The sequence below is a fragment of the Eimeria tenella genome, genomic scaffold (genome assembly GCF_000499545.2).
Source record: "Eimeria tenella Houghton genomic scaffold, Eth_scaff63, whole genome shotgun sequence".
NCBI classification, from domain to species: domain Eukaryota; phylum Apicomplexa; class Conoidasida; order Eucoccidiorida; family Eimeriidae; genus Eimeria; species Eimeria tenella.
Genome location: NW_013543429.1, coordinates 131,840 through 144,319, shown reverse-complemented (window position 1 = coordinate 144,319; position 12,480 = coordinate 131,840). Strand labels below are relative to the sequence as shown.

Sequence of the window (12,480 nt, the reverse complement as noted above, 5' to 3'; positions counted from 1 at the left end):
TCATCATGGTGGCATTACGACGTAAAGGACGATAGACACCAGCCATAGACAGGAGCACCTAGGCTCAAAACCTCGCCTTTTGCACATTCATTACAGCCAAGCTCTTTACTTTCTGGCGTTCCCTTCTTTGTCCCAATGTGAACTGCAGGAACAGAGGGGAGGCCTAAGAGATATGATCACATGGGAATGGGCTAGAGAGCCAATCGCAGATCTGTACTTACTTCAAGGACAAAACGAGCTTCATAATATAATAGTTACAGGACCTACAAGGTGTTGATCGCCAGATGAGCGGTGATGCTCATCTCCAAAAGTGGCTGGTTTGGGCTGTCGAGGGGTCCAAGTTGGGTTGTTTCTACTGAGTTGCAGTGAGCACTTGTCCTTCTGCACTTGTATTTGATGTCTCGCTACTTCCTTTTCATTAATTTTTCGGATCTAAGGTAAGAATTGGAGAAGATCGATGAGTCGACACCACCAACAACTATGTGGGAAACACCGTTGTTGTGACGTTGTGATGCATTCGTCATCAGGTAGCGATACTTTCACCATATGTTTGTACGGGACTTCTGAAATTGACTGTGACGTTTCGCGAATAGCCACTTTTTGATTGAATTTGTAATAGTTACTTGCTACACGCAGCTGCTCGCCAACCGACGGTCAAGCCCCTCACCAGACAGCAGTTCTACTTGTACCCTCCCTTCCTGTACCTGTAGCATAGAGCATCTTAGAGCATCTTAACTTGAATAAACACACGCAAATAATATCTTTTTCTGGCTGGTCTGTACTTCGTTTGTACTACACGTCTGTTGAAGTATCCCCAAGGAATTCCTGCAAGCTGCCAACAGGCCCCTGTCTTCAACGGTTGTTTCGCCGCCACCGAATTTGCATTGCGCTTCCACTCAAACCCACTCGCAGTATAAGAAACCCGGGAACAATGAGCTCCCCGTTCTTTTCGAATAATTGCCGCCGCCGCTCGGTGACCCTTGACAGCCCTCCACCAGTACTTAGCCGAAACTCTCAGTGGCAGTAAATTTTGAGAGGCATCACTTTCAGAGGTCCAGACCACGCCCGCGTTCGTTGACGCAGCTGCTCCTTGTAGTTTCATGTAGGTGGCTATCAGGCGGCTTGACCTGCAATTAAACTGTGTGCTTTGTGGAATATATGGAGACAGACGTAGTCATCACAAGAGGCCAGTTTTCTTGCCTTTTCCATCTACTCCCAAACACTTCAAATGTAGGCTTGCCTGGCTCGCCAAATCTGTATGGCAGAGAGTTTGTAGCCCTCCTACATCTGAAAAGACGAGTCTGGAAGCTCGCAGCACAACGGGCACTTTTGGAAAAGGACTAAGGAGAAAGATAGATGTAACAGTATCAGCATGGCGCGCGTAGCCTACTCGTAGTGGGCCTCACATGTTCGCAGAATGGCCAGGACGGAGCTATCACTGAGAAATTCTGAAGTCATGCCCAGAGCGCTCAAGGGCGCTCTCCGGTCTGATGAAGTAGGCTGCATTAGTTTAGCATCGTGGTCTCGGCTTGGAGTATCAGGGATCGCATGTCTATGAAAGAATGAGCGACGACAACAGCACAGCTAACTCGCCAAATCACGAGCCGGTAAGACTTGGCTTTTTCGATTTCAATACAGTTGCTTTTCCCAGCATGGGGGGCTGGTATCATTGTGGCACAATTGTAGAACGTTGCAAACTTTTACGGGAGCAAGACCTCTGTGTATTTCTGTCTACCACAACCTTGTGACCCACAATCTATGTGTAACCGAAGGAATGGGATATAGAGGCAGAAAGTGATATACGTAACCATTTGCGCTGAGTTCCTACAACAAAGGTGTGGCAGGCAGAATCCCCTGATGTTTTTTCCAGTTGACTAGAAGGGGCCTCCAGAAAACTGAATGTATTATATGTATGCTGAGTTTCTACAACAACGGTGTGGCAGGCAGAATCCCCTGATGTTTTTTTCAGTTAACTAGAAGCGGCCTCCAGAAAACTGAATGTATTATATGTATGCTCATTCACGTCATTTCACCTTCTGTTTGTTTTTGGCCGTATCGATGTATCGATGGATACATCGATGTATCGATAGATCGCGGGTCCCATACACGTGTGAAGGAAGCCTATGAATATGGTCAAAGGGACAATTATAATTTGCAAAAAACACTGGAAAAGCAACACTGACGGCGGGGGAACGAACAGACAAATCTGCAGGAACGACCGAGGTCAGAAGCCCAGAGGTGTCCAGAGGTGTCCTCTCTGTAGATGAAAGCTATCTCCATGAAAGCTGTCTCAACGCGCTATGCCGCTCACACAATGCCCCTTTGGGGTTCCACTGTACCTTTGGTAGCAGGTGCTTTGAAGTGAAATTCCTTTCAGCGCACTGGAAAGGCTGATTGCTGAACCGCGCCGGGACGTGCCAAGCTTCGCTTACTGCCTTGACCCTTTTGCTATTAAAAGATGTTTGATGATCCGTTGGGCTCGGTACCTGGAAGGAGTGCGCTTTTCGAGGAAGTGTATTCAGTTGTTGTGAATCCAGGGGTGGCATGTCCGGAGCTCTATGGTACCTCGCACTTTCATCATTTCCTGCCCCTCCTCCTATCCCTCGCAGGCAAGCATATTTCTACGTCCTTCACGAGTCGCAGTCTGAAAGGTTCGGGCATCTTCCGTGTAGCGGCAGGACGTTGAGCCCCGAGCAACAGCCTTGTTCACACATTCACTTAAGGACGCTACATGAAGCAGCCCCACGTTTCACTGACTTGAGGCTAAACAACTAGTGTCGGGTACGACGCGCGAATACTGGAAGACTCATTAAGATAGTTTTCAGCAACGTTACCCATAGTCACAGCCTCTTCCCTCGTGACTGAGGACAGCGCGTTCTACCTTCGGCTGCGCGCCACTAGCCGAGCCGCTGAGCCTTATTGCTGCAGCACCTGCTTGTTTTAGGTGACATGACCACGCTATTTGCTTACTAGTGCTCCATTAGTCAACTCCGATGTCGCCTTGAGAGCCTTCTAGCGAAGGTTCTCGGTGTTGCGAAGGCGTGCGTCTGTGTTCCGCTTTACAGTGTGATAAATTTCTGGCGGGCGCCGCAGGAAGGAGATGCGAAAGTTTCAGTTGCCGCCCAGGCGAAGCCTGTCTAGGGGTCGCGGAAAAAATTGCCTTTCGCTAGTCTCCTCGTTGAAAGAGACTCCCCCTCTGTAGCTCTTCATCTGACTGAATTTTGGACCTTCGTGAGAGCTTTGCGTGGCGCCGAGATACTACAAGACAGTAGCAGCACCAACTGCACGGTTAGCAGTGCCTGATGCACGGCTAGCAACGGTGCAAAAAGCCCTAAGGATTGCATGAAAAGACAATTGTAGGACAGAACTAAACAGTGTTCCAAGATAAAACATGTCCTCTGGAGCATTCAGTGGTACCGCAATGCCCTGTAGTCTGTAATTCCCCAGTTTACCTTGCATTTGCGCCTAATGCCTCAAAGGGTACCGTCTCCTCTTCTGTTTGCGCTGTGAAGAAGGGCTGTAGGTGCCTTCGGCAGCTGTGGCAGTAGTAGTCGGGTTGGCAACCTTCCGTGCAGCTGAGATTCCACTTGGCAGAGCAGCAGGAGCATGGGGCGCGGCAGTATCGTTACAAGCAACGTCAGCTGCCGCTGGCGCTGCTCTGGGCCACCGCTTTTGTTGGTTTTCGGGAGTGTCTATCTGGGGAGTGGCAACTGGAGGCGAAGATGCTGAACAAATATTAATCGCAACGTACTAATGGCTAGCAATAAAGTATGATTTGCTGGCACCCGAGCAGCGATGAATGTGCTCCAGCGGAAAGGGTCAACGAGCTCACCCAAAGACGGCCCTCGACGCTTTCGAAGCCGCATAGCTGATGTACCCCGATAGCTGCTTTTTTTATAAGGAAGGGCCTCCAGCCTGCGGACATCCTGATGATCCTCAGGCTGAGGTTGCTGCTGTGTTTTTTGCTGGCCTTCCAGCTGGTCCGGCTGCCTCTCTTCCAACTCCTCTGGGTTTTCTGCAAGGCACGGGGCTGGGGTATTTTGCTGTTCCCTTTCCAGCCCTCTGAGGGCATATCGAAGGACTTTTTGTTGCTGGAGGATCTTGTGCTGCATCAGTAGTTTGTGCTGTAGCAAGAGCATCTCAGTTGCATCTGAGGTCTGCTGCTGCTGCGTGATCGCAGCAACACATTGCAGCAGCAGCACTAAGAGCTTCCTCAGCCTCCCTATGCTTCCTCTTTGCAACACGCACCTCCTTGCTGCTGATTGCTCCTGATTTTCCCCAGAAATAGGGGGGAAAGAACCGAAAAAACACCCTGCCAAGAGATACTTCATCCTATCGAATGTCCTTTGCGGGATTTGCTTCGGGGCCCGCTGCAGTTGCACCATTAACAGTAGCAGCCTGTTTGCTTTCTCAACAGCCCTTGCAATTGCAAGCTGCTGCTGCTGTAGGAGATGCTTTTGCCGCCTCGCTTGCTGAGACGTTGCAATCTCTGCGATTTGCTGCAGCAATCTCCCCAAGTCTTGATGAGTAAGAGCCTGTGATGGAGCCCCTGAAGCTTTTGCTGTTGACGACTCGTCTGGTTCGGAGTCATCACTCTCTTCAGAAACCTGAAGGGCAGATGAGCAGTCAGTTAATGTGCATGAATAGCAACAGAATCTAAACTGCAGCAGCAGCGACTTAGATAGCCGCAGGAGCGTTAAAATTGACACACCTCATCACTAAGCAACTGATTTCGAATATTTGTAGAATCCTCCTGTTGTTGTGGTCTCCTCAAAATAAGCTCGCGCATCTCCCCTGAAAAGACGACACAACGCTTGACAGCAACAAGAGACATCAGGGATAATAGCATCACGGATAATAGTCAAGGGAAGGACAGAAGCAGGGCCAGCAGTGAAACGTGATGCACAAGACAGCCACAAAAGGACAAGGCAAGCATCCTGTCATGTTCGTTACAGGCAGCCGACGACAACCGAGAAAAACCGTCCATCTAGCACCCTCTGGAAAAAGTATTTACATCAAACACATGACATTACACTCTGCTTTGTGCATTTGATCATAGATCCTTCATATTACCCTTGAAAATCATAAAGTGTTCCCATCCGGGCGATAGGTGGATGCCCAGTTGATAGATGAATTGGCCTTCTGTCAAAAATGCACCTTCGGAGCAACAAACGCATTGAAAGAGTGCACCAAGGGATCGTGAATAAAACACCCGTTTTGTGAACGACGGAAAACAGGTGAAATAATCACAAGCCACATCACAAAGACGAACGAAGAGGGGTCTACAGTGACTGAAAACAATGAGCAATATGCCCAGTATTCTTTAACCACCGCATCTTTCACTTTACTCAAAAGTTCCATCTTTCTTTGGAGAGATTAGTAGTCTAGTACTTTACCATCAATTTCTACTTACGGTGATCTATGTAAATGGAACTCTAGAGGCATGCATGCGTGAAGAACTGAAATATTTATGCAAGTGGAGCTAGCTACGCATTCCTGCGACACAGAAATCTATGTTTAAAATGCAGATATCTCCACCGCCATCGTTGGGCCTACAGTGATTTCAAGTTCTTCTGCGACTAGATTCTCCCTCTAAAGTAAATTTGAGCATAGTGTCATGCGCCTGCATCGTTCTGATTATCTCTTAATCTACCTCCGTCTGTTAGTTCTAAAATATTTGCCACTTGCAGTCCGTCCGCCTCTCCCTATGTGCTTCTATCGGCTCTCCATATTGCGTGGCTTCGTTTCCTCACTCTTTGTCGCACTTGCGATTTCCTCTGCTGCGCTTTTGACCCCTGCGGAAAGGAGAACGTGACGATAAGTGAAGCGGTCATCAGAGTACCGAGGTGAGTAGAACACAATGCCTTGAGAAGCACAAACCAGGCAAACAGAGCACAGCACACACACAGGCGCACTTCGCCACAGGTTTTAACCCACCAGCAAGCATTCGTAAAGGCACCCACCCAGTAGATGTAACCGAAAGCTTACCAACGAATAACCACGAAACTGTACAGGAGAATCTCAACAACGCATACGCGCACTCAGATTCGAGACACTCACGGAAGCTTGCACGAACACCGGAATATACGAGAGCAGACCTCAAGATGAAGTAGGCGACATGTAAACAGGCTCACACAATCAAAAAAAGCAACCTGACTGAAAGGGAGCCTAAACTGCGCCATGGTACATAAAGACGTCACAGTATTCCGTATGGGGAACATGGCGTAACCTTGCAGCTTTGGACTGACCACAAGGTGTGTTCTTAACGGGATATCTACTGATGTCAGAGCGTATAAACTCATCATTCACTTGCTCCATGAGCCTTCTGTCCACGGGGACAAACACAGCAGTGTAACGGCTTTCAGCCTCATGCAGCAGCTCTTCACGCATGTAAGCTTCGTGAGACGCCTTTGCTGCTGCTGCTGTGGTTTTCGCGTAACAGTTTACAGAAGGGCTCATGGCCTTTACAGCCGAGCTTCCAATAAGAGGCTCGCAGCTGCAAGCTCCTTTATCGGCTGCAAGTTCAGACGTGGTTGGTCCTGCCCTTGATTTTTCTGCCGACGGTTTTTCAAATGCTGCCTTCACCGTCCCCGGCATGGGCAAGAGAGTCAAGGGAGAACCAGGCAGCCGCACTGCAGCTGCCTTCGCTGCCTTCTGTAGGCCACACTTGCAAGCAGCAGCAGCAGCACCGGCTGCAGCTGCTGAAGCTACTGCTGCTGCCTTGTAATAGATTCCCCCATTAAATTGGCCACCCCTGATATGCGGAAATAACTCTGGACAAGTGGCTCCCTGCTGACGCTGTTGAGGCTGCGTCTCCGGCACCTGGGGTTGAAAGACCTCGGAGCGCGGGTTTCGACCGGTCAGAAGTTGGGCTGTAGAATTATTTTCTACGGCGCAGACAGCTGTCGCTACTGTTACTGTCGGCCGTACTGAAATTGCAGCGTCAGCTGCCGCAGCATTTTGCGATCGTCGTCTTGCCGCTGTGGAACAGCGAGAGGAAGTGCCTGCAACAACTTCGCTTCTGTCGCGGGTGCAAGTACACAAAAGTGCCTCCGTTTCACACCCGCCGCTGCAGCACATGCCCACTGTTCCACGACGCTGCGCCCATGCAGCGGACTCTGCTGCAACCGCTGCCATTTCTGCTCTCCTCTGTACTGCGGAGCTGTCACGGCGGCTTGTCTTTGCAGTGCTGTTGCAGCTGCTGGACCTGGCGCTGAAAGACAGCCTTCGGCCACTGTGTTCCAATGCATGTTCCGGGGTTGCTGCTACTACTGTTAAGCCTACGTTGTGGCGTGATCGCCGGGGGCCCCGTCGTCTCTTCGGAGAGATACAACAGTCGCACAGTCGCTGCAGTGATGGGAAGTGTCCACCTGATCTGTGGCCATCTTTAAGAGGAGCTAACGGGGCGGAAGGCTGTAGATGCGGCGACGCAGAGCCATTTTCAGCGTTTACGCGCTGCAGGATACGGCACGGCGGAAGGGAGGAGGGCACTGGGGGAACAGCAGGTTCCCGCTGATGCCTTTGGCGAGCTGCAGGAGACCTCATCGCTAGCAGCAGCAGCTGCAGCGGCACGAAAAATGCGCGTGCGCCCGTGTAGAGTGTAAAATGGAGGTCTTAGGGAGACGAAGAGAAAACTCTGGGGGTCGGGGGCCCCCCTCTATTTGCATGCAGGTAGACACCGATAAACGTATAACGGGTAGAAGCGCCCCTGCCCTGGGTCATATGATATGCTGATGATGATCTGAAGCTACCAGAAATGGGCAAGATGCGGAACCATATTAATGGCTTGATGTAGCAAGTCAAAAGGAATAAAAGAGACCCGCAAGCGCCAGACACGCATGCAACATCAGCACGAAGGGTCCTGCCTTTGCGAAAGATCAGCGGAAATATTAGAAAATATAAAATGACTTGACACAATTAAACAAAACAAAACAAAGTCGAGATAAAATGTGCAAAAGTACAACAGTTAACATGAGACAGGGAGGGTCCAGCCTGTCCAACATTGCCCAGAAGGGGAGCCCCCAGGTGTAAATGAGGCAATCTCGGGCGGGAAAGGCACAATTACGCAAAGAACTAAGATACAAAACAAATAATCTTAACAAATATCTGATAAGACATCGAATTTTGCTGAGGAGGGGGGCCCTAGTGGTCAAGCTGCTTGCGGCGCCTCAGCGAGGTAGATCCAGCCACGGGTGGTGCTGGTCGACCCAGCTACACTACAGTGCTGGAGTGCCTTTATTTTCTATTCTTTCTTTGTTGACATCCTCAGAACAATTAGAAAAATATAAAAACAAAATCTTGGCATGTTTAGGATATTTACTGCATTTTAAAATAGTTTCAAGCCCTGTACTCATCCTGCAATGTGTAGGGCCCCATTGAGCTTGTCTTGCCCAGGAATACACGGGCTGGGCTTGGTGTTTGTCAACCTGCCTTCACTGTGCATGAAGGAATAATATGCATTTTTTAAAAATCTCTCCTTGCTTAATATGTTATACTTTGACTAAAGAAGCACTCGAGCGCGTAGGAGGCCCAACGAGACGCGATCTCGTACTTCGAGGCTCGAGGCCTTTGTGATTGTGCTAGTGTCTGCCATGTAAACGTTCGTGCGATGCAAGCTCAGACCTATGTTAGCTTGACTTTGTCACCCAAATATTAAGAGCATTAAGGCCTTTCCTCGTCTTATCACGGCCTGCCTAACGGAGCACAGGAGCCTCACTGAGCTCTTCCGACTTTCAAGCTGCCAGTGAACCATTTGGCTGAAACCGCTGGCGAACAACTTGATGCTGCCTATCGCGCAGTACAGTGGCTGGAAGAATTTTTAATTGGTTTCAAAGTACATGCAGGAATAAGCTCTATCTGTGGTGTTTTTCACGCGTGGTGGAGACAAGGTGACCCAACACTATTCTATTGAAAATATTCTGTATATGTGCTCAAAATTTATCTACTTTACCAGCCACATTTTTGCTACGTGGGGCTTCAGAGGAAAGGAGCATCGCTCATGGGACAATGCTTCTACTGTCAGAACAAGCACAGGTCGGGGATCGCTGCAGGAGTTACGCAAATGGAGTATAGTTACCCGTACGCACCTCGAGCGTGTGCTCTTTCAACCACTCCTTTCTACAGAAATTGCAATACTGAGGACAAAGATTCATTTGTCCTGAGATAGCTGTGCTTCTGGGAGTATTTTCCGCTGGCAATGATGCTGGGGGGTGCGGTGAACCCCTCGAGAGCCTCTGCAACAGCGCCTCGCTGAGGCCATAAACATCGCCTTTCTGGTGTCCCTTTCCCCAAAAGCCTTTACTCTGAGTATTACAAATTCTTTTGTCCATGCAGGCTTGCTTGCTCTTTTCTGTAGCTCGGCTCACGCTGTGCCTATTTGTATTTAGGACACCGTAGAGCCTTTTGCTAGTTCATACGACGCCCTGGTATAGCATTGAGTAAATCTCCTGCACTTTCAACCAACGAATCGTGCGAAACAGAGGAGTGCGTGTTTCTAAAGGCTAGTTGAGCGCAGGAGCACTGTTCAAGTCCTTTGGGCATGCCGAGCTGGTTGTGTTGCGGGATTAATCCCACAGCCAAGAAAGGAAAGCCCTAGTAACCGAGTTTCTGAATTAAAAGCCTGCACTTGAAAAACCTCTATGAAAAATGTAACAAAGGAAGATGCTCAGGGATTGGCATATACGGTTAACGTGCATTGCAGTTTCGGGCATGCGGATCAATACATCTTTCAAACGGGCGGTGATTCCCTCTCACTTAAGGGATGTAAATATGCATCGAGCCTTTTGTCCACTGGGCCAAACACAGCAGTGTAATGTCTTTCAGCCTGATTCAGCAGCGCTTCACGCATGTAAACTCCGTGAAAAGCCTTTGCTGCTGCTTTAGAGGTTTTTCGCGCAACAATTTACAGATGTCCCTGGGGACTCTTAATTACCTTCAGTGTATTTCGCAGCTACAGCAAGGTTTTGAGTTGGCTTTGGCAGAGTCGGTTTGCTGTTTTGCACCAAGATTGTGCATAATGAGGAGAGCTGACACTTTTTGAACTGAAGAGGTATCGACAACTTTGTCTCACGGGTAGCCATTGTGTGCTTTAACATTTGCAGTTTACATCCTTAGTGAATTTGGCGCGTTGAATCCTTGTGCACTAGGCTTCTCTAAACTTTGCCTTCGAAGCAAGCAGCAAATGAACTTGCACCGCTTGCTGAGATGGCACGGTAGGGCGGCTGCTTCCTGCCGTCTTGTGCAAAATGTGTTGCGTCAGCTTGCCCTATACCCACTCAGCAAGGTTTCTCGGTTCCCTCCTTTTCGGGTATCTCGTGTTTTTCTTTTACCTATATATGCCGGTAAAATGCACTATCTTCCACTACACTGGCTCGCTACCGACCGCCCTGAAAATACCACGCCGTCTCATGATTTGTGAGCCAGTTGAGTCCAAGCAACAGTGTTCAGTGACCATTCATAATTGTAACCAATGGTCTCTATTCATATAATTGCCCATGCGAAACAGTACAACCAAGCACTCGCCAATCTGCTACTCGCACAGCAGTTTCGTAATTCCTCCAGAGCTTGTCCACTCACCAGATGGCGTCTCGTTACATTGGTTGAGGTGCTTTTTCCCGTTCAGCTGCCCTCTCCTTCCTTCAAACGTACATGCAGGCAAACGCCGCAGCTTGAATACACTTCTCTGAAGCTGTGCCATGTTGCAAACGCACGCATGCCTCCCTCCGTTCCCTTGTGCGCACAGTTAGGCACACTTCTTTGTCCTCAATGCCTCCAAAGCGTTCCTCTTCGTCCTCATGTTTACACGTTCTACGCACTGCGTCTGTCCGCTTTTTCTTTTGCCTCAAAAGCGGCTTTGCAACATTATGTGCCAATTGTTCTTTTCATTGACAACACGTGTGATTTTTTGCGCTTCGGTGCGAAGGGACGCCCTACGACGCAGCCTTCTGCTGAACAATCAGTGGTGGTGGTAGTCTTTTTGGCTGGCCTGCTCGCTGTATGACAAGACTTCTAATTCGCATCCTTTCCAGAGTCCTGTATCCAGCTGTCAAAGTCAATTTCAGGGCAATCCTCTCCACCTACGAGCAGGTATAGCTCTCGTGCCCCTCCCCCTACAACTCAGCGGCTTCGCTGCCAGGCAGGTTAGCTTCGAAACGAATTACCAAATGAATGAGGTGAGGACGTTTATCTTCGCAGCGTAAAAGAGAGGACCCGGCCCCCTACTCTGCGGGGTCTCTGTTTCATCTAAACTAGATCCGGGACGCTAGCACCTCCTCTCAAGCAGCACAAAATCGGAAGCTCATACTCAACCGAGTTCCCCACCAAACCTGCAAGCTAACGGTGGATTTGAAGAGGTGCAAAATATAGCCGACAGCTTTCCCTTTTCAATGTCTTCTCTATTTCTCCATTTTCCATGGAATGCACGGGATTGTTGCCGCCATGCGTCCTATCTGTCTGCACAAGTCACCGGAACAAGCCTTGCACAGCTAACAGCCTCGGAAATGATGCATATATCGTTATATTAAAGCTTTCAACTACATGCTGAGAGCACCGCATCCAGCTCTTTCCCTGCCGAATCGGCAGAGAAGGCTGCAATATGGGTCTAGCGCTGTATTGCTCTATTGCCTGCTCACTGACACTCTATAGCCCCAGGCATACAGTCTCTATAAACATTTAAACGACTTTTAAATTAGTTTTTATAAAGCCAGGAGCGTTGGAGACGCCCAGACTGAGCTCAGGTCTCTCTGCAGCTCTGGGCGTCTCTACTAGCAGACTCTGTGGTGTTGCCGGCAACTCCAACATTGTCTGCTGTCAAGGACCCAGGAGCTCCCCGCCTGGAGAGCGTCCCTTAGCTGACATACAGCTAATTCGTCGTATGCGTGAGTGTGATGTAATTATGTAATTATATCGTATTTCAATGCAGTATATGGACTCCACTGTAGTGGAAGGCGGCCAGGGAATTTACGACGGTGGTCATTGCCATCGCTCAACGTTGAGCACAAGTGCTGTTGATGAAGTGGTTCGTAGCGTATCGCGTAACCTTAGGCTTGAATTTACGTGCGCGCGACCAATTGGCGCTCGGTAAAGTGGATAAGCCCAAAAGTCTTCTTGTCGTGCAACCTCAACGAAGGCCGAGGCCATTCCCCTTCCTCACCCATGATGCAAATCGATCTGGGCGGGCTCCGCGGAGTGGGTTCATTCCTCCAAGCATTACTTTACTTCCCTGGTTTAGACACTTTTTAATCATAATGAGGCTCTCACACGGTGTTTATCCCCTGTGTCCTCAAATAACTCTGGGCATCTTCAGACGCCCTGCGCCTCAACAAAATAGCCACCTGCGCACTGCGGTCAATAATTGCTAGACCCAAGACTTCCTCCCGTTAGTTTTCATAGAAACATGCATTTTCTTTTGTTAATTCACGATATACTCATCAAAGGAAGCGGAGAAATGGCAAAATGCAAAGCTTATCCAGCTGGCACGGC

General features: G+C 49.2%; 1 protein-coding gene across 1 annotated transcript; it reads right to left on the bottom strand.

Annotated features, from left to right (window-relative positions):
- Positions 1-3,465: 3,465 nt before the first annotated feature.
- On the bottom strand, positions 3,466-7,545 carry ETH_00014265 (cyclin-dependent kinase, putative; the record flags this gene model as incomplete). Its single annotated transcript, XM_013377819.1, has 5 exons — positions 3,466-3,725; positions 3,752-4,607; positions 4,712-4,794; positions 5,754-5,864; positions 6,249-7,545. The coding sequence occupies 5 exons, from the start codon at positions 7,543-7,545 to the stop codon at positions 3,466-3,468; spliced, it is 2,607 nt and encodes an 868-aa protein (XP_013233273.1).
- Positions 7,546-12,480: the final 4,935 nt, after the last annotated feature.